The sequence below is a fragment of the Myotis myotis genome, unplaced genomic scaffold (assembly GCF_014108235.1).
Source record: "Myotis myotis isolate mMyoMyo1 unplaced genomic scaffold, mMyoMyo1.p scaffold_m19_p_56, whole genome shotgun sequence".
In the NCBI taxonomy this organism is placed as follows: domain Eukaryota; kingdom Metazoa; phylum Chordata; class Mammalia; order Chiroptera; family Vespertilionidae; genus Myotis; species Myotis myotis.
Window position 1 is genome coordinate 207,491 of NW_023416364.1, and position 24,417 is coordinate 231,907.

At 56.7% G+C, this 24,417-nt stretch overlaps 1 protein-coding gene across 3 annotated transcripts in view; it reads left to right on the plus strand.

Annotated features, from left to right (window-relative positions):
- The first annotated feature begins 51 nt into the window (after positions 1-51).
- The window catches only part of LIG1 (DNA ligase 1), a 35,865-nt gene continuing 11,499 nt past the window's right edge, over positions 52-24,417 (plus strand). The window contains exons 1-18 of one of the 3 annotated variants that reach the window (XM_036311547.1): positions 52-185; positions 1,445-1,517; positions 2,686-2,772; positions 6,449-6,590; positions 9,815-9,944; positions 11,955-12,050; positions 13,755-13,862; positions 14,925-15,044; positions 15,269-15,344; positions 18,184-18,210; positions 18,352-18,432; positions 18,704-18,760; positions 18,842-19,014; positions 21,129-21,295; positions 21,699-21,775; positions 22,608-22,699; positions 22,919-23,018; positions 23,844-23,929. In XM_036311547.1, the coding sequence (XP_036167440.1) occupies positions 1,501-1,517; positions 2,686-2,772; positions 6,449-6,590; positions 9,815-9,944; positions 11,955-12,050; positions 13,755-13,862; positions 14,925-15,044; positions 15,269-15,344; positions 18,184-18,210; positions 18,352-18,432; positions 18,704-18,760; positions 18,842-19,014; positions 21,129-21,295; positions 21,699-21,775; positions 22,608-22,699; positions 22,919-23,018; positions 23,844-23,929 (1,636 nt within the window). In that variant the 5' untranslated portion in view covers positions 52-185; positions 1,445-1,500. Of the gene's footprint in view, positions 272-1,444; positions 1,518-2,685; positions 2,773-6,448; positions 6,591-9,814; positions 9,945-11,954; positions 12,051-13,754; positions 13,863-14,924; positions 15,045-15,268; positions 15,345-18,183; positions 18,211-18,351; positions 18,433-18,703; positions 18,761-18,841; positions 19,015-21,128; positions 21,296-21,698; positions 21,776-22,607; positions 22,700-22,918; positions 23,019-23,843; positions 23,930-24,417 lie in introns of all 3 variants that reach the window. The other 2 variants (XM_036311549.1, XM_036311550.1) reach the window with 2 other exon arrangements.

A 24,417-nucleotide genomic window follows, 5' to 3' on the forward strand; every position in this document is an offset into this window, starting at 1 on the left:
AACTCCCAGCATCCACCGAGCGGCGGCGGCGCGGACGTCGCCCTGGCCCCGCCCCTCAGCCCGGCCCCACCCCCGGCCGCCGAGGTCTGCGCGCGAATTCCGTGGCGCGAATTTGGGAGCGCAGTCGAGTATTCGGGGGTTCCCGGTGTGACGCCCAGTGTTGCGGCGCGCGGGGCCCGCGCGAGGCAAGTGGGGCGCGCTCGCGGGGACTGAGGGGCGCCCGGGGCCCGCGGCTTTGCGGGGACTGCCGGCTCCAGCGGCCGGGAGCGCGGTGAGGAGAGGAGAGCGCCGGCAGCGCGTCCGCCGGAGGGAGGGCCGGGTGGGAGGTAGACGCGCGGCTGGAGCCACTTGGACGAAGAGGGTTTCGTGCGAGGTTTGGAGGGACCGGCCACCTGGATGGGGGCACAGTCAGAAAATGGCTAAGTGGACTGGGGCGCCGAAAATTGGAGGGGCCGGGGGATGCGGGCCACCTGGGGGGCGGGGCCACCTGGGACGGGGCCACCTGGGGGCGGGGCCACCTGGGAGGCGGGGCCAGCAAGGGGGCGGGGGCACCAAGGAGGCGGGGCCACCTGGGAGGCGGGGCCACCTGGGAGGCGGGGCCACCCGGGGCGGGGCCATCTGGGGGAAAAGGAAAAAGTTCCATAGTGAGGGGGGGGGTAAAGGGGGGGCCGGGAAAAGTTGGAGGCGGGGCCAGCTGTCAGGGGCGGGTCAGGGAGAGGTCAGCGGTGAGGCCTTGGTCTAGGCACGGGGAGTGGTCTGGCCTCGGTTACCTGTGAGGGGGCGGGGCCCAGGGGAGGGCTGTGAAGGCTGGACAGGGAGGAGGAGGCCTGGGTCTGGGAAGGGGTGGGGCCGTAAGGAGGTTTGGGGGGATGGGGCCACAGGGAGTGGGGTACATGCCGGTGAGGAATGAGGACTTGCTGTCTGTGGGGAGGACATCTGGGTATGGAAGTATTTCCAGGAAACGGGGCACCGCTGGGCGAGGCGACTCCTAGGGGCTGCACCTGGGGAAGGGCCAGCAGCTGCAGGCGTATGAGAACACGACTGGCACTTCTCACTGGCAGATGATTCTGGTCCGGAAAAAGGGGAGTTTCTTCTCGAGGGGGAAATGCATGTTTCTGATATTGTGGATTTTTTTTCTTTCTGCAAGTGGGAGGTTTATGGCCCTGGCCGGTTAGGCTCAGTGGATAGGGCATCAGCCTGCGGACTGAAGGGTCCCGGGTTTGAGTCCCATTGAGAGCACGTACCTGGTTTGCGGGCTTGATCCCCAGTTGGGGAAGAGGGGGTTGCAGGAGGCAGCTGATCAATGATTCTCTCTCATCTTTGATCCTATCTCTCCCTTTCTTTCTGAAATCAATAAAAACATATTTTTTAAAAGAAGGAGGTTTATGAGTTTTGATATCTGCACAAGCAGTCTTCTCACCAAGTATTTGGATTTCTGTTCCAGAACAGCAGACAGGAGAAGAGGCGGAGGAGCGGGGAAGGGACACTTTTGCCGCCATCATGCAGCGAAGCATCATGTAAGGAAACCTCATCCCCCTTCTCGCCTTAAACTCTCCGAGTCTCTGCTTGTCTCTGCAACTCTGCCTTTTCTTAGAAAAACTCAGGCTGGCATTTTCCAGAAGTTGATCAGTACGGAAAACGGGGAGTGAGTTAACTAACATGTTAGGTGCAGGGTTCGGAAAGCCTAACCGGTGGTGCTCAGGCCGCGGCAGTTTCGCCTTCCACATCTGGCAGTATCTGCAAATGTTTGTGGTTGTCACAGCTGGGTGAGAGGGGTAAAGGCCAGGCTGCTGCTAAACATCCTGATGCAACAGAGAATGGTCTGGCCTGTCACTCAGGCATGCCGAGGTGGGGAAGCCCTGTCCCAAGGCAGGGCTCAGGAAAAGCAGAAAGGGGATCACCTGGCTGTGTCATTGGAACCTGGAGTTAACAGTTGGATCTAGTTGCCAAAGCTTTGCCCCTGGGAATCCGTCTCTCCATGTTTCAGCTCTGCTTGCCCTCAGGTTGCGTCGTGTTGGCAGGCCCTCTTCCTCGGGCTCTGGCACCAGAGAGTTAGCAATCCCAGTGGGAAGAGGCTGCCCCCTCCCAGCTGTTCCAACAGTGTCTAGGCTCCTGTTTCCATTGGCCCAGCTTAGGCCCCATGCTGGTCCCTGATCTGGCCACAGGGATGCAGGGCTCTGATTGGCCGGGCCTTGGGGCCTGTGCCCGCCCCAGTCATGGGTGAAAGGACAGGCCTATATGCAAATCTCAGGTACTGAGAGAATTGGGGGAAGAGGCCTCCCAAGAGAAAAGTGGAGGGCTGTTACCAGACGCTAGACAGACCCAGACCTCACATCCACCACACAGACCTGGGAGAGGGTGGCTCAGACAGACCTCAGGCTGGATTTTTCCCACGTGATGAGGAATCTGGGGCGAATCTGCCCTTCGCTTATACTAAGTGCTTAGTTAATACTTGTTGATTGACAGTGGGGATGTGGCATGTCAGGTGGAGTCAGGGCAGAAAAGTAAGCAGAGGGCTGCCTCCTCACCTGGGCTTCAGTTTCCTTATCAGAAGGGGGTTGTTTGGAATCTCCTGTTACAGGCGAGGCTGGGAACTGGCGTCGGAAGCTGTGGAGGACGTCCTGTATCGGGGGAGTTATTGGTGCTGTTTTCATTCCCGTTCTTCCCCCTCCTGTGCTCCTCCAGGTCGTTTTTCCACCCCACGAAAGAGGGCAAAGCAAAGAAGCCGGAGGAGACACCCAGCAGCGCCAGAGAGGCCGAGCCCCCTCCAAAGCACGTAACGGGCCTGGGCTGTGGTGAATTTGTTCCTTTGTCAGTCAGGACTGTTGGCTGCAAGTGTGAGAAACTCAGCTCAGACTGTCTCAGGATCTCAAAGGGAATTTTTGACTTCAATAACTGGAAGTCCAAAGGGTATGTCCAGCTTCAGGCACAGCTGTATCCAGGCCTCAGAGCTGTCTTCAGGGCTCTGTTTCATGTCTCGAGAGCAGCGGTCGCCAACCTTTCAGCCCTCACGGACCACCGAATTGGAGCAGCGGTTGCCAACCGGTGGTCTGGACCACCGTGAGGTCCGAAAGGTTGGCGACCGCTGCTCTAGGGCAGACTTTTTAAGAGGCGGAGAAGCTGGCCACTGGCCTCATTTTCATGCCAGCTTACCGAATTCAGTGATTTTCAACTTTTTTCATTTCATGGCTCACATAAACTCATTGCTAAAATTATGCAGCACACCAGAAAGGGTATTTTTTGCTGAACTTACAATTTTTTTTTAAAATATATATTTTTTTATTGATTTTTTACAGAGAGGAAGAGAGAGATAGAGAGTTAGAAACATCGATGAGAGAGAAGCATCGATCAGCTGCCTCCTGCACATCTCCTACTGGGGATGTGCCCGCAACCCAGGTACATGCCCTTGACCGGAATCGAACCTGGGACCCTTCAGTCCACAGGCCGACGCTCTATCCACTGAGCCAAACCGGTTTTGGCTGAACTTACAATTTTAATTCATTCACAATTGATGGCTATTGTGCTTTTTTGAGAATTTAAGGGAAAAGAGGTCAGTGCCCCTTGTGCTGCGCCAGCACGGCTAAGGGTGAACCCAAGTGGGGGCGATGAAAGGCTTAGAAAAGACGGACAAGAGAATGAAAGCTGGGTCTTGGCAGGACGCTGTCCTCTCGGGTGGAGAGAGACAGCGCCAGCGCCCACAAGCTGTGTCTTTATTTTATAGCAGATGCCATGAGGCAAAGTAAGGGCGTGATCAAGATGTTTACAACATTTTTGTGGGTTTCAGTCCTACTCATCTACATGCACCTGAACTCTATCAAGCCCACATCACTCAGGCACGTGGGGCCACGTGTTCGGACCATAGGTTCAAGCTTATAGCTATAGCTGTTGGCTATAATTGTGCTGGGAGGGCTCTGCCTTCCAAGCTGGGACTTGCACATGCCCTCTCCTCAGTCCAAGGCTTGAACCTGTCCAAAACCCTGGAGCCGCACCCCACAGCCCCTGACGAGTCAGGTGCTGCATGTTTTAAAAACTCTTGCAGCACATCAGTGTGCCTTTCGTGGCACACTGGTTGATAATTGCTGATCTAAGAAGAGAGCAGTGGTCTCTCCTCCAGCATCTCCTGCACAAGTTCGTGGGGAGGCCCTGCTGGGGTCACATGATTACCCCAGTCGGCTTTCCCAAACATGGACTCAGTCTAGATTTCGTTCATGTCCCCAATTTGGGACCCCGGGCAAGTAATTTACTTCATGTGTCCCAGTTCCTGGCGTGTAACAGGGAATCTTAATCTCTGTTAGGCTTTCTGTGTGGGTTCCATGAATTAACGGATGTACACTGTGTAGAATAGTACCCAGTTCATGTACTTACAGGCTCAGTAAGTAGCGATAATCAAGTAATATTCTTTTTCAACACTTGATTTTCAGATCTGCCCCTGTTGTGTATACATAGCTATATATCTTATACTAGAGGCCCGGTGCATGGATTTGTGCACATTGAAAGGAAATTAATTATAAGAAATATTTTAGAGGCCGGGGAGGGACCGAGGGAGATTGGCCGGCTGGGGAGGGACTGTGGGAGGGCTCTAGGGTGTGTCCGCCCAGTCTCACCCAGTCCTGATCTGCAGACTTCAGCAGCAAGCTAACCTACCGGTCAGAGCGTCTGCCCCAGGGTGGTCAGTGAGCATCATAGTGACTGGTCGAAAAGTCGAACGGTCAGACACAGCATATTAGGCTTTTATTATATAGGATAATAAAAGCCTAATATGCTAAGTGTCTGGTCTGGTCGGCCATTCAACCAATCGAAGTGTAATATGCTAATGATATGCTAAGGCTGCTCAACCGCTCGCTATGATGTGCACTGACCACCAGGGGGCAGAGAGTCGACTGGTCTAGCATGGATACCCTAATGTGGAATTATACAAGGTGATTGTTAATATGTCAACTCAGAGAAGTAGGTAAAGTAAACATTTGAAGTCTTTCTAATCACTTTCCAGAGGAACTACTTTTACAAGTTTGAGGTATATCCTTTCTTCTGTGCCTATAAACATATGTGCACCTACCAGAGTTATTAACACATAATAGGTGCTCAATAAATATTTGTTGAGTGTTTCCCATACTTACATATTGCACATATTGCACAGCAGGACTGTCATGTTGGTCGCTAATCTAGCCCAAGTAGCTGGCACATGCCTGATACCTACCAGATGCTCAGTAATATACACCCTTATTTTTAAATAGCAAAAGCTGGGTTATTATATATGCAAATTGCAGGTACATATTGGCAAACAGATATTTTTTACGCTCATGGACTCATACTATACATATTCATTTTTTCAAGAACTATCTACTGAGTATCTTCTACGTGTCAGGCACTGTCTGGATTCTGGGCTCCTCTCGTGGTGTTGATCACCTGCTTTTTTCCTCCCGAGAATGTCTTTTAAAGCCCTCCCGTGATGCTTTGTATAAACCCACTTTATTCTTTTTGAGGGTCCATACAATGAGTGTGCTATCACTGACCTAACTAGGGAGATGTCTCTATTCCTCATCCAGACCGTGGGCTCTGGGAACGCAGACACCTGTAGGAATCAGCCTTGTTCTCGTGCCGTAAGCGACCTCCCCACTGCTCTGTGTTTGATGGTCTGTGCCCGTGCTCTGCACCAGGCCGGGCGCTCCTCAGAGCCAGTGTGGGGGGGCGCAGTGGGGCTGCATAGGCTGGTAGGCAGCTCTGTGCTAGTAGGTTGCCTGAGACCCAGGTTCCCTCCTTGCCCACCCTCCCAGCCCAGCCATGCCCTCGTGAGCATTATCAAAGCAGGCCCGCCAGTTCAAGTTCCAGGGCTAAGGCAAGGTGAGGGCAAGTTGCTTGTCAGGCATGGCCACTTACATTCTGTTGGTCAGAACTTACCAGGTGACCATGCATAGCAGCAGGGGAGGCTGGGAAGTGTAGTCCCTAGTCGAGTGGCTATGTGCCCAGCTACAACTCAGGGGCTTGTATGACTAAAGGAAAGAGGGTTTTCAAATGGCTGTTGAGGCCAGTCTCTGCCCTCAGTAGGAACTCCACTTGCTCTCAGATTCACCCATAACAGGGTGGGCACATAGGAGGCCTCCAGAGATCCATGATGGGTAGAGGGATAATTCAGAGTATATGCCTAGGCCTGGCCGGGTGGCTCAGTTGGTTAGAGTGTCATCCCAAAACACCAGGGTTGCTGGTTTGATCCCTGGTCAGGGCACATGCCAGAAGCATAATAAGTGGAGCAACAAATTGATGTTTCTCTCTCTTCCCCTGCCTCTCTCTCTAAAATCAATAGTAATTAAAAAAGGGTATATGCTTAGGAGGCCCCTAGATGTTCATTGATGGTTGAAAGGAAAGGAAGGAGGCAGACATGGTGAAGGAGCTGGAGTGTTTGTCCGGCCCACTCTGCCAGCCAGAACACCCCCGTTTCCCCCCCTTCTAGGGTGGCGCTGAAGGAGCGGAACAGAGTGGTGCCTGAGAGCGACTCTCCGGTGAAGAGGTCGGGCAGGAAGACGGCCCGGGTCCTGTGCAGCGAAGGGGAGGAGGAGGAGGACGATGAAGCCATCACGTCCCCCAAAGGCCAGGTAGGTCCCTGTCAGCCTGCCCACTTTTACGGGGAGCAACCCTAATTCCCATTAGCCTTCGGAACCGAGTGCAGCAGCTGCTCAGAGGGGCCCTGGAGACATGCCCCAGGACAGGGAGGGTTTCGTGGTCGTGCCCTGGAGCAGGCAGACAGGCAGGTCTCCACAGTCCTAAGTCCGCCTCAGTCGTGGGACCTGAGGCAGGCCCCCCGACCTTGGTGCGCCTCACCTGTGACATGCAGCTCATGGTGGCGCCTGCCTCTCAGGTTGGCTGTGAAGAGGATGGGCGTCAGCTCACATACGGATCTGAGAATAACGCCTAGAAAATGTCCATTGGTGGTTGAAAGGAAAGGAAGGGCCCAAAGATACGTAGTCTCTCCTGTTATCACAGCTTGTCGTCTGCTCTACACTTTGGCTCATTTCCTTTCCGTTGAAAAGTAATTTAATGCCTGCCCTGGCCGGTGTGCTCAGTGGTTAGAGCGTCTGCCCGAGCACCGAAGGGTCTCGGGTTCAATTCCTGGTCAAGGGCACGTGCCTGGGTTGCAGGTTTGATCCCCTGCCCTGGTCGGGGCATGTGCAGGAGGCAACCAATTGATGTGTCTCTCTCACATCCATGTTTCTCTCTCTTTCTTTTTCCCCCTCCCTCCCTTATGGGGCGCGGCTGCAGTGTTTTGGCTAGGATCAAGCCTTGGACTAATGAAAGGACAGGGTCCTCTCATTGCCACGTGCAAGTCCCAGCTGGAGGGCAGGGCCCTCCCAGCACAATCATAGCCAACGGCTGTGGTTGTGAGCGTGAACCTATGGTCCAAACACGTGGCCCCACGTGCCTTGTGGTAGAGTTCAGGTGCATGTAGTTGAGTGAGGTTGGAACTCACGAGAATGCTGTAAACAACTTGATCACGCCCCTACTTTGCCTCGTGGCATCTGCTATAAAATAAAGACACGGCTTGTGGGCGCTGGCGCTGTCTCCTCATCAGGGAGCAGCGTCCCACCGAGACCCAGCTATTATTCTGTCTGTCTTTCCTTAATCCTTTCACCCCCCCACTCAGTTCACCTTTGGCCGCAACAGTCCCTTCATTCCACTCTCTGAAAATCAATGGAAAAATATCCTTGGATGAGGATTAACAACAACAGAATCACATAAACCTATTATGTCGCAGTTCTGGAGGTTGGGGGCCTGACGCGGGTCTCACGGGGCTGAAGTCAGGGTATCGGCAGGGCTGCGTTTCTGGGATACGAGGAGAGACTCATCTCCCTGCCCTTTCCAGCTTCTAACGGCCGCCTTCTCTCTCTGTGCAAACGTAGCAACGCTGCCCTTCTGTAATCACGTCTCTCTCTCCTGCTCCCTCTTCTACTTTCTGGCTCCTGTGATTGCATTGGGCCCAGCGGATGATCCAGGATCATGTCCATCTCTCAGGGCCGCTGGTTAACAGCCTTACTTGCCCCTGCAGCCTGGATTGCCCTTTGTGGTGCCTCCAAACACTCAGATCCCAGTGATTCGGACAGGGACCTCTTTAGGAGCTCGGACTTGGCCCCGAGGCTGTGAGGCCGCTGAGGAAGGGCTTGAGCAGGAGAGGGAAGAGGTGGCCTGGGCTCCTGGGCTCCCGTGGGGCCTGTGGGGAGGTGTGGAGCTGACATTCAGACCTTTGTGGTGCAGATGCTGGCTGGTGGGTGCTGGGCCTCTGGGTTTGGAGGAGCCGCCTTGGGGCCTGGGGCTCAGACCTTTGAGGAAGGGGCACTGGGCAGAGGCTGCCGGTCTCCGTAGGGCACCAGGCAGCAGGCCCTGCAAGTGTTGGAAGAACTGGAAGTTGGATCCCCGGGCACCTTGTGCTGACATTCCTGACACAGAGCAGGAAAGGGGTGGCAGAGTCCCAGCATCACACGGGGGAGCGGATGGGAGCTGAGGGGCAGTCGCTTAATCCCTGGCACAGGGCCCTGTATGAAGATGAGTTAGTAGTTGAAACCAAGACACAAATAACAGAGGCTTTCATTTTTTTTTATTTTTTATTGATTTTTTACAGAGAGGAAGGGAGAGAGATAGTTAGAAACATCGATGAGAGAGAAACATCCATCAGCTGCCTCCTGCACACCCCCTACTGGGGATGTGCCCGCAACCCAGGTACATGCCCTTGACCGGAATTGAACCTGGGACCTTTCAGTCTGCAGGCCGATGCTCTATCCACTGAGCCAAACCGGTTTCGGCAAGACACAAATAACAGAGGCTTAAGCAAGGTAGGGCTCTCGCTCTCAGCACAAAAGTCCCGGATTGGTGTGGGAGTCTCTGAGTCAGGGGGGCTCTTGTCCAAGGGAATATCCACGTTGGGAAGAGGGCACTCCCCTTTCCACTGATGAATGCTGTTGGGACCGAGGGAAGCATGCGTTAGTTCCCCTTACCTTGCATCGTGTAGAACTGAGGGGCATGGTCACACTAGCCGCAAGGGAGGCTGGGAAGTGTAGTCTTTAGTTGGGCCACCACATGCCTACCTAAAAATCAAAGATTTTGTCTCTTTAGAAAAAAGAGTTGTTATTGGTGTCCAGGAGAATCTGGGACCATGAACTCTACATGGAGGGTGGAGTGAGAGGGGCTGCGGCCTGAGCTGGGGCTGGGACTGTGGCATGGAGAGGAGTGGGGAGAGCGGCTTCAGTGTTGGGACAGGTTCAAGCCTCAGACTAATGAGAGGGCACGGTCCTCTCATGGCCACGTGCAAGTTCCAGCTTGGAGGGCAGAGCCCTCCCAGCACAATTATAGCCAAGAGCTGTGGCTGTGAGCTTGAACCTATGGTCCGAACACGTGGCCCCACGTGCCTGACTGCTGTGGGCTTGAGAGAGTTCAGGTGCATGTAATCGAGTAGGATCGAAACCCACGAGAATGTTGTAAACATCTTGACCACGCCCTTACTTAGCCTCGTGGAAACTGGCTATAAATAAAGACACGGCTTGTAGTCCGTGGTGCTGTCTCTCTCCCCCGAGAGGGCAGCATCTCACCGAGACCCAGCTTTCTTCTCTTGTCTGTCTTATCTAATCCTTCACCGCCCCCTCTCAGGGTCACTAAACCTGGCTAAGCTGGTGCGGCACATGAGGCGCCCAATGTGGGGCTGAGTTGCCATGGCCATGCCCGCCCGCCACAGGGGAGAGACAGAGTCCCTCTGCTTGGGAAATGAGATACTCAGTGCTCTCTCTCCCCCCCCCCCCCCCACTCTGTAATTGCTCTTTCTTTCTTCTTCCAGAAGCCTGCCCCCAGCTCTCCACAAGTCTCCCCTCCCGCTCCTGTCACGTCCCCTGAGAGCAGCCCTTCCCTCTCCGGCCCCTCTCCGGCAGCGACCATCTCCCCGTCAGGGATCCCGAAGCGGCTCACAGGTAAGGACACACGGCCTGCCCTTTCGGTTGCTTGTCCTTGTCCCCACTTGGATTTCAGCGCCAGGCAACCGTCCTCATGACAGCTCTGAGCTTGGCCTTGTGGTTAAGAGCACAGCTCCACCATCCACCGGCTGTGTGACTGGGCAAATGGCCTCATTCACCTGTTTTTGTCCCTCTTTTCAGTGTAGATACTAGAAGATTTAAGATGATTGTGTGGCTCGCATGTATTTTCATTAGATGGTGTGGTATAAGGAATAATAGCGGTGACGCGGGCTGTGGGAGCACAGAACTGAGCCCGCCCGCCCGGAGGAGGTGACCCGGAAGATGGGTTAGGTTCGCTGTGCTGGGAAAGGGCGGTGGGAAGTGTTGCAGCCGAGAGCAGCACGTGCAGAGGCCAAGAGGCAGAACAGCCTGGTGTGTTTGGGGCGTCCTGCGCTTCAGCGTTTCTGGAGAATACAGTGCCGTTTGGAGAGCGGGGAGAGTCTGAGGGCGAGTGGGGAGGGATGAGCTGAGGCGGAGAGTGGGGGCTGGCTCCCGGAGGGCCCTGCACGCGAGGCTAGGGAGCGGGCTTTGCCTGCGGTGCTGGGGAGCCTGGGGGCGCTGCGAGCTGACGGCTGGTCAGGCCTGCGGGAGAGGTGGTCCTAATAACAGAACCGAGCGGCTCGGGTGTGTCAGGGATTCATTTCAGAGGAAGGGACGTCTGAGCTTTGTCCCAAAGGGCTGGGCCACGAGCTCAACAACACGTGCGAAAGCCCAGAGGTGACTGCGGAGAATTTGGGAATGACAGCCGTTCAGAGATGCTGGTAAAGAAAGTGGGTTGTGTGGCGTGGGAGTCAGGGGGTCAGGTGGAGAGAAGTTAGGGAGGATGGGAGGACAGAGTGGACACTAAAAGGCTGTCCCGGCCGAAACCGGTTTGGCTCAGTGGATAGAGCGTCGGCCTGCGGACTGAGAGGTCCCAGCTTCGATTCCGGTCAAGGGCATGTACCTGGGTTGTGGGCACATCCCCAGTGGGAGATGTGCAGGAGGCAGCTGATCGATGATTCTCTCTCATCGATGTTTCTAACTCTCTATCCCTCTCCCTTCCTCTCTGTAAAAAATCAATAAAATATATTTAAAAAAAAAAAAAAAAAAAGGCTGTCCCGGAGTGGGGGGCGGGGAATGTGGGAAGCTTTCGAGCAGGGCGGGGACAGTTCCCGCCACAGCCGCTGAAGGTCCCTCTGGGGTCATGGGAAGAAGCCAGGAAACCAGGGAGAAGGTGAGAATTGATGAGAATCATTACAGCTGCCTTTTCTTCACCATGTGATCTCAGCTTGGCATCTTCTAGAAACAGGCTCTGAAACTCTGTGACAAGGATTCAGTGCAGACCATTTCTTGGGGAGGTGGGAGGTGCAGAGAAGACAGACAGTGATCCAGGGAAGGGGAGTCGGCCCATAACAGATGTGTTCTTGGGTCGCCCCCCCAGGGGTGCTGGAGCTTCATTCGCTGGGGAAGCGCTGGGAATTGGCCTAAATGTGTGCAGAATGATCTGCCGGAAGTGCGGGGAGCTGGGTGCTTATACACCAGCACCGTTAGTCTCTGGGTGAGGGAACTCCCAGGGCCTGGTGATTCCTGGTGCATCGGGCTCCTGAGGTCCTGGGAAATGTGTCCAGGACACACGGAGATGGTCAGCTCCTGGGGATGCAGGCACGGAGCGCACTGGCTGCAGTTGGGACTGGCTGAGCCCGTTGCACCCGTGCTTAATTTTTGGGATTATTTCCGTCCTGCGGATGTGGGAGAGTGAGGCCCAGAGAGATTAAGTAACTGCTCACCGTCATGCAGCCAGGAGGCAGCGGGAGCACCAGGGACAAGGCTCCCACTGGGCAGTAGCTGTGGGCAGGAGGAGAAGGGGGGGACCCGGGGCCTTTTCAGGAGCCCCATCACAAGGGGGTCGGGGTGCGCTTGGTGCCGAGTTCTCCGGGGCGGGGCAGGTTGGCCAGCGAGTCAGCCACACCTCAGCCTTTGCCTTCCCAGCTCGAAAGCAGTTTTCTAAACGGAAGATTCAGGATGTCCTAGAAGAGCACAGCACGGACAAGGGCCCAGAAGCCAAGAGGAAGAAGGTGGAGGAAGGTGAGGCACCGGGCGGAGGGGTGCGCGCACGTGTGTGTCTGTCTGTCTGTCTGACTGCACAGAGGGAAGTCTGGAAGGGCGTGGCCCATCTGGGAGGACAAGGTGTTAGGACCCCACTGATTTGATGCCTGTGTCCATGAATGTAAATACGTCTGCCAACCCACACACCAATATGGGGCTTTATTAGAGCATTTTGGAATATAGTCACTTGGCTGTCTCAGTGTAGCTTCCATACAGTTTCCCACTTTTTATTGTTACTTTTTGGAAATACGTTCCTCTAAATCAGGGGTCCTCAGACGTTTTAAACAGGGGGCCAGTTCACTGTCCCTCAGACCGTTGGAGGGCCGGACTATAGTTTAAAAAAAAACTATGAACAAATTCCTATGCACACTGCACATCTCTTATTTTGAAGTAAAAAAACAAAACAGGAACAAATACAGTATTTGTATTTGCATGTGGCCCGCGGGCCGTAGTTTGAGGACCCCTGGGCTAAATGATCCCCTTTTCCCTTGTAAATTTTACCAGGAAGCAGAGGCTCCCGCGTTTTCCCAGACCCCGCGGTGACTCAGCCATTTTTTCATGGTGCCCGCGGCCGGTCCCAGACCAGTTCTGTGTACTAAGTAGTGGATACCCAAACCACTGTTTATGTTCTAGGAGCTCGGGCACTTGAGGAAAATAACACACATACGTGGAGAGGAAAATTAATATTTCTGTTTTATTCTTAAGTAGTCACAGTGGTTTATCATAGGAAGTCTCCTGGGCGCTGCACCGCTTCTCAGACTGGAATCCAGTTGCAGACTGCCACCCTCATTTCCTGTTTCCTGCCCCGTGCTGATTTCTGTGCAGTGCTTGGTTTTTATCACAGCAGCTAGTGAAAACCAGCTTTGCAAAAAATGTAACAGCAGAAACTGCAAGGAACGTGACCCAATACTGAAAACTAAAGTACCTTGACGTAGCAGTTCATCAGTGTGGGCACAAGTCCCCAGTTTCCGTTGCAAGTGTCAGGTATCCTGCGGTGTCCCTGTGAGTTCCTGCGTCTTGGTGACGAGGGAGCTGCAGTGATAAAGGTCTGATCGATTGATCGATCCTTTGGGGCCTGAGATTAGACCAGCTGCAGCCTTTGCCACTGTCGGTTTGTTTAATAAAAGGTCTTTATTAAGCTCATCTTTCCCGGGGGAGATTGCATTTCCTGTTGGCAATTTTTAGTCAATAATGAATTTTACTATGAATTGTCAGTGTCTGGGGATGTGGGGGTGGGTGGCTTTTTCTACTAAGATAAATTTTTCCCAAGTTTATACAACTTTTATTGTTTCCCTGATATGATTTTTTTCAGTCAGTTTAATTTTTTTAATTATAATCTGTAACAAGTTATCACATACAACTCCTATTCTGTGGTCTCTAATTCTAAAATAATTGTTTATAAGAAAAGGCTGGCCTTGCTCAGCTGCACAGGTGAACACGGGATTGGCTTCCCTTGGGGGTCCCCACCTCCCGTTCCTGTACAGCAGGCATGTCAAACTCAAAGGCTAACACGGGCCAAGTAAACGAGGCATGTAGCCCGTGGGCAGTGAGTTTGACATGCTTACTTTACAGACACACTTGATTGGCTCAAGAAAGAATAAAGGGGCAGAACGTCTTGGGAGGTGAAATGCCCTTGGGGGGTCAAAGTGACTTTTTGCCTTCTCGCTTCCTGTGTGTCCTCAGAAGCAGAGACCCCAACAGAAAACCTCCCACAGCCGGAAGGGGCCAAAGAGAAGAAAGCAGAAGAGGGGGACCTGCCCATGACGCCCCCCGAGCCCCAAAACGCCTGCAGTGAGTTTCAGATCCCCTTCCCCCTGCAGCCCCATCTCTGCTTTTGGGGTCAGATGTCTTGGTCGGACAATTCATTTAAATGAGACGTAGATTCTCAAGTGTGCTGTTTACATGTGGATTTTGGGTTTTATTATTGTTATTCTGCATGCATGTGAGAAAAAAAGAGCCAGTCATCCTGCAACAAAATACATCTCAGGAATCATAGGTACTGAGTAATTAGTTGAGCGATAATTTTTAAGTTGGACAACCAGGCTGAGTGCGGGGTTTAGAGGCCAGCCTGCCCCTCACCAGCCCCGCCATCCGGTGTCCGTGAGCCCCCTGAGTTAGGAACAACCCGTGGGCCGTTTTAGGATGCAGAGTGGTACCTGATTTTCCGCAGCTGCAGAAGTGGGGACATTTTCTCATCGGGCTGTGATGTCTTTTTACCCTTTCCATAGGTCTCCAGTTTGGGGTTAAATGCTAGAATCCCCTGAGTTAGTACCGACAAAAAAGCATCAGGCTCAAAGCTTGCTCTGGGCCAGTGGTTGGCAAACTGCGGCTCGAGAGCCACATGCGGCTCTTTGGCCCCTTGAGTGTGGCTCTTTCACAAAATACCGACTTCTGCGCATGGGCCACGAAGTTTCAATCGCACTGTAAGTGCGCGCCCGCACGTGGTATTTTGTGGAAGAGCCACACTCAAGGGGCCAAAGAGCCGCATGTGGCTCGCGAGCCGCAGTTTGCCAACCACTGGGCTCTGGGCAGAGGAAAAGGGCCGAGTTGGTGAGGTTTTCCATTTAGAGCAGTGGTTCTCAACCTCGGCTGCACATGAGAACCACCTGGGAATCTTTTTAAAATCCTGAATTCCGGGCCTCCTCCTCCGGAAATTCTGTTTGTTACTAATGTGGTGGCCCCACCCCATCACAAAGAAACAGAATTTCCGGAGGGTGAGGCCCAGAAATCAGGATTTTAAAGATTCCCAGGTGACTCTCATGTGCAGCCGAGGTTGAGAACCGCTGGGTTAAACAGTAAAAAGCTTCAGGGTGGAAACAGTTCGCAGCAGCACCGTCCGACCTCTCGCTTTAGAAGCCGAGCCGCCGACAGAAAGCGGCTCAGAGCCGGTGGTGGCGGTGAAGCAGGAACCCCAGGACGAGGAGCCGGCCAGGCCGCCCCCCAGAGCTCCCAAGATGCTCAGCAGTCTCTTCAGTGAGCTGCTCCTCCTGCCTCCCCTCCCCGGGCGGTGCTGGGGCGGTGCTGGGAGGGGGCGGGCCGGCCTTTCCCCAGCGAGAGCGGCAGGCCCCTTGGCCTTCCTGTGTTAGAAAGTCTGATGACTGCGTCTCCTGGCTTGTCGCCGGCTACTGAGCGTCGGGGACGGGTGTGGGATGGGGCTGTCAGGAGAAGGACCCACAATTTCCTGGCTTCCTTCCCAGCCCCCCGGAAGCCGGCAGTCAAACAGGAAGTGAAAGAAGAGGGGCCTGGCACCCCAAGAAAGGAGGCGTCCAAGGGGTGAGTCAGCGTCTGTTGAGTAGAGAGGACAGTGGATTGAAAAGATCCACTGTCCTCTACTGGGGATGTGCCCGCAACCAAGGTACATGCCCTTGACCGGAATCGAACCCGGGACCCTTCAGTCCGCAGGCCGACGCTCTATCCACTGAGCCAAACTAGTCAGGGCAGCGAGCTCCTTTTCTTGAACGTGTGCTGTGTCAGGTCCAGCTACAGGCTCTCTTCCTCTGCGGCAGTCCTGCGGCGGAGGCAGGTAGTTTAGCCTTTTCACAGGCATTGGAACCAAACCGCTTTGATTTTACTCTAAGCCTCCAAAAAGGAGATGGATAATCACAGAAAATTTTCAGCTTTAATTATACTAATACTAATAAAAAAATGTTTGGGGGATTCTTAACGTCAGTGTTGCACCCCAGTGGAGACCTAACTGAGATTAAGTGGCATCGTTTCAGCGTGTGACTGCACTGCAGCCAGCTCCTTTTCTTTCTTTTTTTTTAAAATATATTTTATTGATTTTTTACAGAGAAAGGGAGAAGGATAAAGAGAAACATCGATATGAGAGAGAAACATCGATCAGCTGCCTCCTGCACGCCCCCTACTGGGGATGTGCCTGCAACCAAGGTACATGCCCTTGACCGGAATCGAACCCGGGACCCTTCAGTCCGCAGGCCGACGCTGTATCCACTGAGCCAAACCGGTCAGGGCAGCGAGCTCCTTTTCTTGAACGTGTGCTGTGTCAGGTCCAGCTACAGGCTCTCTTCCTCTTCCTCTACGGAGGAGGCGGGTAGTTTAGCCTTTTCACAGGCGTTGGAACCCTGAGCCCAGAGAGGTTAGGTCGGCTTCCCGAGTCCCACAGGGAGGTGGGGGTAGGCCAGGCCTGGGACTCATGTCCCCGATTCCTAAGCCTGGGCTCTCCCTTCACCACTGCCCCGCCATGCCTCCTGGGCGTGCGTCTGTGCTTGTGCATGTGTACAGACGTTTCTCTACCATAGACGACGTCTTATGTCTCCCTCCTTATTTCCTGTGATACTGCGACCCTTTTCTTACCTCACTCCCAGCCTGATCACTTGTCTGTGCCTGATGGCTGCCTGTAGGTGGCAGGCCGACCTGCGGGACCTCCAGTTCTCACCTTTGAAGTGGGACGTATCGATGACAGGAAGTTAACATCCACTGTTATCCTGTCCCAGGCGCTAGGCCGTGGGCCTCTGTGCTCCTCTCGGCACCGGGGTGTGTCGATGCTGTCGGTACCCTTTTCGCAGCGAGGGGAGTGAGCGTGGAGGCAGGGCAGCGTCGTGGAGAGCTGAGAGCCCGCTCCACCCTTGCCAGCTGTGTGGCCTCGGGGGTGACGGCCTCTGTGCCCGTCTCCTCCTGAGGGCGGAAGCATGTAGACTAGGCTTCGGCTCCGGCCAAGCTCAGCAGGTTTATAGCGGCTGCTGTTACTACCGTTATTACTATTACTTGATTTTAGGGCCTTGCTTAGGCCGCAAACGGGGAGTGTGGCAGAGTTGGGATTTGAAGCAGGCAGTCTGGCTGTAGTTTCCTACCCAGCATGCTCTGCTGCCTCTTATTGAGGTAACAATAGAAACAGCCAGGACGGCTACACTTATTCGACACGGGGTCTGTACAGTTCACCGTGCACAGCCCTGCACCTGCTCCATCCACAGTCCTGTCTGCAGGAGAATCAGCGGAAGAGCTGAAAAATCTGGAGTCTTCCATGTGCCCTTCGGTCCCCAGTTTTGGAATAGATACAGGCCTGAGGCTGGGAGTCAGGGTTACATTTATTTATTTAAAATATCCTCGCCGGAGGATATTTTTTTCCATTGACTTTTTAGAAAGAATGGAAGGGGGTTGTGGGGGGGGGGGAGGGAAGAGAGAGAGAGAAACATCAAGGAGAGGGAGACATTGATTGGTTGCCTCCTGCATGTGCCCGGACTGGGGTCGGAGAGCAAACCTGCAGCACAGGTACCTGCCCTTAACCGGGAATCGAACCTGCGACCCTTCGGTTTGCAGGCAGATGCTCTAACCATTTAGAAACACCGGCCAGAGCATCAGTGTTGTGTTTCAAATAATCCCCACAAAATGCACCTCGCGAGAATCCTTACCCTATTTCTTCCTTAACCCTTATGACAACATGTCACTGTAGGATTTCGGTGGCTTCATTGTATAGATGGAGACACTGGTTTGGGGACGGAAGCTACTTCTCCAGGTGACACCGCTGGTTGGTGACGCAGCAGGGATTTGAACCAGATGGTCTGGCTGCAGTCGGGCTGTGCTGGCTCTGACAGGGTCAGCGTGAGGCTGTGATGTAGGGGTCAGCAGTCTGGAGCCCTGCTACTAGCTGTGTGACCGGGGGGAACTGCTTCACCACTCTGGGCCCCAGTTTCCTGGTCTGGAAATTGTAGAAGAGCCCGTACCTGCAGGACTGATTGCTAACAGCTGTGTGCTCTTAGCACAGTGCCTGGCACTTCGTGGCGCCCTGTGACCTCACCCTCGTGCTGCCCACCCAGAGTGAGCGAGGGAGGGCTGGTGAGAGGCCCAGAGGGATCGTAGGTCTCGTAGTGTGGACTCCAAAAACCATGCTCCACTATAACCACGCGGACCCCTTTTCTGTTCCTCAAACGTGTTGAGCGTGTCTCTACCTCAGGGCCTTTGCACTCGCTGTTCCCCCTGCCTGGGATGCTCGTTTCCCTGATAAACACTCTGCTCAGCTGTATCTGCTCAGGCCTTCCCCCACCCCCTCTGAAGTAGCATCTGTCACCCCGCTTTCTCCCGGTACTTGGTTTTATTTTGTTTTCTGAAATATTTTTTATTATCTAAAGCTACTTGTTTATGTTTTCTCCCCCAGACTCTCGCACTCGGATGTGAGCTCCAGGTTAGCAAACTTTCTTTTCATTTACTTCTGGGCCTAGAACGGTGCCTGGCCTTGGTAGGTGCTCGGGAAACGTTAGTCGGAGGAGCGGGCTTCCCTTCAACCCAGCGTCTACCTCATCTACTCTCCCTTTTGCCTCCGCAGCCCCCTGGACCCATCCAGCTACAACCCTGCCAAGAAAAACTACCACCCCGTCCAGGACGCGTGCTGGACGCGGGGCCAGAAGTGAGGCTTCGCCCTGCCCGCCCTGGCCGCCCTGCCGTACTCCAGTCCCTGTCGCTGCGGCGGCCTCTCAGGAGACCAGTCACAGGACACTGTCCAGGGTCTCCTGTGTTTTGGGGACACAGCAGCATTGAAGGGGACAGAGAGAACCCCGGGGAGCAGGCGGGATCAGGGGTGGGCATGCTTTTGGGTATCGCAAGGCCGTCCTCGGGGAGGCAGGCGGGTGGAGGGCAGCGCGGGTTTACATGCTCTTGTGTCTCCCGTCCCTCCCCAGGGTCCCTTACCTGGCTGTGGCCCGGACGTTTGAGAAGATCGAGGAGGTTTCTGCTCGGTAAGGAATCCAGCCGGCCGGCCGGGCGGGGCGGGTGCCTCCGGCTCTGCCCCTGGCCTGGCAGCCCCTCTCCTCCTCCAGGCTCCGGATGGTGGAGACGCTGAGCAACTTGCTTCGCTCCGTGGTGGCCCTGTCGCCCCCAGACCTCCTCCCCATCCTCTACCTCAGCCTCAACTGCCTCGGGCCCCCCCAGCAGGGCCTGGAGCTCGGCGTCGGGGATGGTGTCCTTCTGAAGGCGGTGGCCCAGGCCACAGGTGAGGAGGGGCTGCGGTGGACGTTCCGCGGGAGGGTCTGAGATGGTGGAGAGGCGGGAGGGTCTGAGATGGTGGAGAGGGCTCAGGAGGCAGCGAGTGAAGAGGACCTGGGACAGATGGCAGGGTGTGAGGGCGGTGCAGGTGAGGGAGACCTGGGCCCGCAGTGCGATGGGCCTGGGCCTGGGGCAGAGAGGAGCGGGCCTGGGGCAGAGAGGAGCGGCCGGGGAAGATGCCGCAGGCAGAGCACAGGATTTGGGGGCGGGCCTGGGGGTTGGGCTTAGGCTGGTAGTGGAGCTCCTAAAGGACCGAGCAGTAGAGCCCGGAGGGGCCCAGAGGTGAGGGAAGAGAGGGGTGCAGAGCCGGCGGCTTGCAGGGGCCGCGCCCGTGTTTATGGAGAGGCTGGCGGCGCGTGGGGCGGACCTGCCTGCCAGGGCGTCCAGGGCTTGGTGTTTGTTGTGAGGGACTTGGGAGCCACAGAAGGATTGTGAGCTGGCAAGGGGCGGGGGCCCGGGCAGTTCTGAGCCCGTGTGGAGCACGGACAGGAAGCTGGAGTCCGGGGAGCAGGCTGGGCGAAGGTCCAGGGGGAGGGGGAGGAGGAGCGGGGGCCAGGCCTGCAGGAGCAGAGGCGAGGGTGGCGTGGAGAGAGACAGGACGGGAGGGACCTGCGGGCTCGGGGGTCAGGGATCTTGCTTGACTGGGAGGATGGCGGAACCACCACCAGGACAGGGCACTGGTGAGGCGGACACGTTCAGGGAAGTGCGTCGTTTCACGTGGGCCTGTGTCTGGGCCGCCGACACGTGGGGAGCCACGTCCTCGGCACATTCACACCCACTCGCGAGCGCCTCCTCGTGGCCGGGACGCCTGCCCAGCCGCAGGCTTGTGAGAGTCGGGCAGCACTTTGGAAACGCTGCCACCGTCGGCAGGTCGTGTCTCCACATCACCCGCAACAGGAGGGTCACACTGGTCGCGCCTTCCGTGCGGTTCCACGTACAGGCACGAGCCCGACCACTCCGCCTGTCTGCTCACGCCTTGCAGCGCCGGGGCCGGGCAGCCTAAGACAGAGTGCCTGTTTCCTTCTGAGCTGCTTTCCCTCCATTCCTGTGTGTGTTAGAGTCAGGATTGTATCGAAACGATGTGTTGATAGGGCGTCAGCTCTGCGTTTCTTTTCAGCGTAGAAAAGAGACACAAAGTACCGTAGCAGTGAGGCGCCAAGGATGGGGCACAGAGGGCAGTGGGCGCAGCCTGTGGCCCCGCTGGGCAGCGACCCCAGCCTTGCAGCTGCCTGCTCCCAGCCTCTGCTGTGAGGAAAGGGGCGGTTGTCTCTGATGGGGTGAGAATGTGGTCACAGCTGTGGCAACTCACGGTGCCACTTCCCAGCCCCCGGCTCTTACATCCAGGGGTGCCCGTGGGCCCAGTCTGGGCAGTGAGTGAGGCCAAGACACATCTGTGTGTTTAAATTGGTGACTTCAGAAAGTTCAGCGTGGCCCTGGCCGCGAAGCTCCGTTGGTTAGAGTGTCATCCCGATACACCCAGGCTGCGGTTCGATCCCCGGTCAGGACACGTACGGGAATCGACCAATGAACGCGTAACTAAGTGGAGCAACACATCAATGTCTCTCTCTCTCTCTCTCTCTCTCTCTCTCTCTCTCTCTCTCTCTCTCTCTTCCTGTTTCTTCCTCTCTCTAAAATTAGTAAATAAAAATTTAAAAAAGGCTAACAAAAGAAAAAGCAAAGGCCTTTTGGACACTGGGAAGTGTTCACGGTCAGCTAGGGGGCAGGCAAAGGGTCCTTCGGCCTCCTCTGTCTACACTCGCCCCTGGTAACCTCATCCTACCCCGTGGCTTTGACTCCCACGTGCACACTGACGCCACCACTCCAGCCTCTCCCCTGGTGTGGACGGGTCCGTCCCGCTGCTCCCCGCACTCCACGTGAACGTGCAGTAGGCCTCTCACCGATGCAGTGGAGACGGGTGTGGGATGAGCCCCTTCAGGAAGTGGGCGGGCTCTGGGAATGGGGGGGTTGGGGGCTCGCCACGGGCACATGTAGCTGGAGAAAATGCCAGAGAGTCGCCGTGCAGCCACGGGCCTCACCCTGCTCCTCACGCTCTGCCCCCAGGTCGGCAGCTCGAGTTGGTGCGGGCTGAGGCCGCCGAGACGGGCGACGTGGGGCTGGTGGCCGAGAACAGCCGCAGCACCCAGAGGCTCATGCTGCCCCCGCCCGCCCTCACCGCCTCTGGGGTCCTCGCCAAATTCCGAGACATCGCCCGGCTCACTGGCAGCGCTGTGAGTGGGGGAGCGGCCCTGCCCCCGGGGACCCAGGGCCAGGCCTGTGGCAGGGGGGTGGGGGCGGCTGGTCAGACTTTCCGGGGCTGGATCGCATCAGCTCTGTGAGGGATGCAGAGCTTCCTTCTCCTCCCCGCTCAAGGCTGCGGGAACCTCCTCCTGGGATCCTGGCACCTGACCTAGTGCCAGCTGTGTGACAGGACTCGGTCATTTGCTGACCAAAGCTAGGGAGGCAAGGAGAGCAGGCCCTTTACTGAGCATGCGGCTGGGGGAGCAGGGAAGGGGTGCAGCGAGGGGGCAGGCGCTCCAAGGGCGGCATCTCTCCAGGCAGCTGGATGGCCGGGAGGAGGTGGGGTCCTCTCCCTGCCCCCTGGGCCTGACTGCTCTGCCCCCACCTCTTCAGTCCACAACCAGGAAGATGGACATCATTAAAGGCCTCTTTGTGGCCTGCCGCCACTCAGAAGCCCGATTCATCACCAGGTGAGTGTGTGGGCTGTGAGGCGGGGGGAGGAGGAGGCGGGAGGATGGGCAGCTGGAGCCCTGCGGTGCCTGGAGCTCTGAGATGGGAGCAGCATGCGCTGGGGAGGAGCCAGCCCTTGGGAGTGGGGACACAGGTCCCCTCGGGCCAGCTCCTCCTGGGTGGTCCTGCCCGGGGAAGAATCGGGCTTGTGGGTGGAGAGTGCCACGATCGATTAGTGATGTCTGCCTTGGCCTGAGCCCGGCAGTGAGCCTGGGGGCCAGGTGGTTGCCATGGCAGGGAAACGCCATTGACAGCCTGGAGGTTTCTGGTGCCCTGACCTGGGCCACATGCGCCATCCCATCAGTGCCTCCTGCAGCTCTCGAGGCAGGCGCTTTCCTCACCCAGACTACAGAGGGGAGGCGGGGCACGGGGGGGTAAGCCTCGCCCTCCAGGTCCCTGGCTCGGGTGAAGGCCTGTGCCCGCGACAGGTCCTTGCCCATCACACACTTGTCACCACTGCAGCAGGCTGCTGTGTTCTGGTTCCAGGCTGGCTTTGCCCCTCCCCCTCCCCAGAAAGCCTCACCCCTTTCTCAGATGAGATGAGAGGCCACGACACCTGGAGGCACGTGGTTCTGCCCCAGGAGGTGCCAGGGGTGCTTGTTCTGGCCTCGGTTTCCTCACCTGTTAAGTGGGGCTGTGGTGTTTGGGCCCCCTCTGGCTCTGAAGCTGGTTTTGGTGTGAGGAGAAGGTCTCCAAAGGGTGGAGGTGGGGGAGCCTGGAGGAGAGGAAGGTGTGGGGGGCAGGATTGGACAGGTGTGCGCAAGCCCACGGCCCTCACCTGCTCTCTCCCAGAGCCCTGAGTGGACGGCTGCGCCTCGGGCTGGCAGAGCAGTCGGTGCTGGCCGCCCTCGCCCAGGCCGTGAGCCTCACGCCTCCAGGCCAAGGTGAGCCCCCATGGGGTCCAGTGCCCACCCCTTGAGTTAACCCAGGCGCTCCTCTTCCTCTGAAGCCCACACACCCCTCCCCGGTGGCTCTGCCTCCTGCTGCCACTCCAGACCTTCCCTGTTCCGTTCCTTGTCTGCAGCACCCCACCCACTGTGGACCCTGGGGGGGCTGCGGGGGTTGGGCCATCCCAAAGCCTCTTCTGTTGGCTCTTGTCTTAGAATTCCCCCCGGCCGTGGTGGATGCTGGGAAGGGCAAGACAGCAGAGGCCAGAAAGACGTGGCTGGAGGAGCAAGGCATGATCCTGAAGCAGACGTTCTGGTGAGACCCGGGGGCCGCTGGGGACCGAGGCACAGCGAGGGGTCAGATACGTGCGGCCTGACAGGCTCCAGGGAGGGCCGTGTGGGGGGACCGGGCCTGCAGCCTCCACAGCGAGACGGTGGCAGCCCAGAGAGTGTCAGCGGCAGGAGGGTCGATGAGCAATTCCACACATGCCCACGGGGCACCTGCTCTGGGCCGGGACCACAGGGTGCTGGGCACCGGGCAGTGAGCAGCCCTGCAGAGCCCCCAGGCCTGGGCAGGGGTCTCAGGTCTGCCTGCGCATGGGGATTGCAGACGTGCTCTCATTCTCCCCCGCTCACCCACCAGTAAATCGGCACCTCTGGGAGGTGGAGCCTGGCCTGGAAGAAATACTGTGTTTTGTTTTGCTTTTAACGTCCTTGAGTGCTTCTAGTGTAGTCAAGATGACAGATGGCTGAAGGCAGCTCAGACTGAGGGACATAGGGTCAGAGGGATGTGTAGGGACACAGGGAGGACGGGGGCAGATAGCAGAGGCAGGGTGACGAGGAGTCAGGGAGAGGGGAGCCGAGCAGGGGACAGAGGAGGGAGAGGTGGGGGCTGCCCAGGGACCAGGGGACAGAGGAGTCTGGGAGAGGTGAGGGCCGACCAGGGGCCAGGAGACAGGAGGAGTCAGGGAGAGGGGAGCCGACCAGGGGACAGAGGAGGGAGAGGTGGGGGCCAACCAGGGGACAGGGGACAGGGGACAGGCAGGCAGAGGTGAATCTTACAGCCTGAGAGCAGAGCTTCCAGGCTGCCAGACTTTCGAGCTCTGCAAGGACACCTCCCACCTTGTTCTCCCCCCCCCAGCCAGGTGCCTGACCTGGACCGGATCGTCCCGGTGCTGCTGGAGCACGGCCTGGAAGGGCTCCCGGAGCACTGCAAGCTGAGCCCAGGTACAAGCCACCCGGGCCTCGGAGGCTGACCACAGCCTCACCCTGTGCACCGCTGGCTCGGGTGGGCGCTGGGGCTGCCCCTCCTTCAGGCTCCCCTCCCTCCTCCGGGCCTTGGCTTCTGCCTCCGGGGGCTGGGAGGGCCACTCCTCTAAGAGCCCGCACAATCTTCTTTGTCCCCGGGGAGGAGTGTTCCCGGGGGCCCAGACCCATTCCTTCCCCTGGAGCCCCGCTCTGTGCTGGGTCGGGAGGAGGCTGCTGTCGCCAGGATTCCCCAGGGGCAGTGGTCAGGCCGGACAGAATCTCACACACGAGTCCAGAGGAAGGCAGCGGCCAGGGAGGGCTGCCAGCTATGCTCTGGGATCCCCAGGGACCCAGGTTTCTTCTCCTGCCACCCTGTCACCCCAAGGTTGTCACCCTAATGCACGTGGTCACAGATGGCTGACGTCTCTGTTCTAGATACGGAAAGAGAGAGGGCACAGCCAGGGTCC